At 69.0% G+C, this 1,453-nt stretch overlaps 1 protein-coding gene across 1 annotated transcript; it reads right to left on the bottom strand.

Annotated features, from left to right (window-relative positions):
* Positions 1-55: 55 nt before the first annotated feature.
* On the bottom strand, positions 56-742 carry EMIHUDRAFT_124741 (hypothetical protein; the record flags this gene model as incomplete). Its single annotated transcript, XM_005763189.1, has 3 exons — positions 56-124; positions 247-383; positions 475-742. Coding segments are annotated over 3 exons (474 nt in total), but the record flags the coding sequence as incomplete, so codon positions are not given.
* Positions 743-1,453: the final 711 nt, after the last annotated feature.

Raw genomic sequence — 1,453 nt, 5'->3', positions numbered from 1 at the left:
GTGCGCGCGTGCGCGCGAGGAGAGGAAGGGGGCGGTGCGGCGGGGAGGGGCATACCTGGGGCGGCGGGGCAAAGGGCGCGGGCGCGCCGCCGAGCACGCCGGCAACGCCCGCCGGCTGCGGCACCTGCCGGACAGTAGGGGGGGGGAGCGTGGCGTGGGGCAGAGGGGAGCGAGGAGGGGCGAGGCGACACAGGACGAGCGCGCGCGTGCGCGCACGTGGGCGGGCGGCGGGCGGCGGGCACGCACCTGGAAGGGCACGAGAGGCACGAGAGGCCCCAGAGTCGAGTGCTGCACCGAGTTGACGTTGGCGCCGTGCTCGAGCAGGAGAGCCGCCGGCGGCGCGAAGTGCAGTCGGTCAGCCGGCGCCGGTCCATCGCATGCCGCTGGCGCCGGGCCGTGCGATCAGTCGAGTGAAGGGTTGGCTAGCCTTGCCGTTCAAGATGAAGCCCGCCATGTCGGCATCGGCTGCTGCACGTTGAAGGAACTGGGCGGCCGAGCCGACGACGGGCACGATCCGCTTGCTCTCCTTGTGCTGCAGCCACGGTAGCTCGCGCAGCATCCGCCAGCCGTCCTTGCAAAGGTAGCCAACGACGCCTCGCGAACCCTCGCCGACCAGCTCGAGCATGTTGTTGTAGGTCGGTTTGGTGTTCTTGCCGAACATCTGCGACAGCGCGGACCTGCCCGCGACCACGTGGACGACGCCCGCCGAGTCCACGAGCGTCCATGATGGCTCCAGCGCCATGATCGACGCGGATCTTCGAGGTGTTCAAGCGGGCGCCGGTAGATCTTCGAGGTGTTCACGCAGATCTTCGAGGTGTTCAAGCGGCGGTGGAAATGACTTTCCTCATCAGCGAACCTCCGCCCAGCAAAAACTCAGGACCCGCTGACGGTGACAATCGTTGACGGCACTTGGGCCTCTCTGCACTCTGGATACTGGGTCCATACTGGAAGGGAGAGACTGCGTGACACACCGATCAGGGATCACCGTTACACGGCAAACCGCCTGCGACCAGGCGTCAGGCGCCCAGGCGCGCAAAGTCGAGCCGTCCCATCGCGCGATACGTGTGAGTGCAAGTGTGTCGGGGAGCAGGCGAGGAGTGTGTACAAGCGGCCAACAGGTGCGGCTGTGTGGGTTGCGGCGCCGCCTCTAGACGGCCGAGCGGTGGGGCGAGGGGGCTCTGGTGGCTGGCGCGGCTCCCTATGGTACCCTCCCTAGGCGGAGAGGGGCGACTCGACTGCACTCGAGAGCGTCAGGTCGCGCACCTGAGCGGGCGTGTCGCGGGCGTGTCGTGGCCGCGCTCTCGGAGGGGGAGAGAGCCGAGAGGCGGGGTGTGCCGAGGGTCTACGGCACGCCTCCATCACCACGCCCCGCCGCAGCGTGGCCCAGATCGGGTGCCGGTCCTCGGAGAGGGCGAGCTCGAGCACGCTCGCCGTCAGCGTCTTGCGCTCGTCC

The sequence above is a fragment of the Emiliania huxleyi genome (assembly GCF_000372725.1).
Source record: "Emiliania huxleyi CCMP1516 unplaced genomic scaffold EMIHUscaffold_6421, whole genome shotgun sequence".
Taxonomy (NCBI): Eukaryota; Haptophyta; order Isochrysidales; family Noelaerhabdaceae; genus Emiliania; species Emiliania huxleyi.
This window is presented reverse-complemented; position numbering and strand designations above follow the sequence as displayed.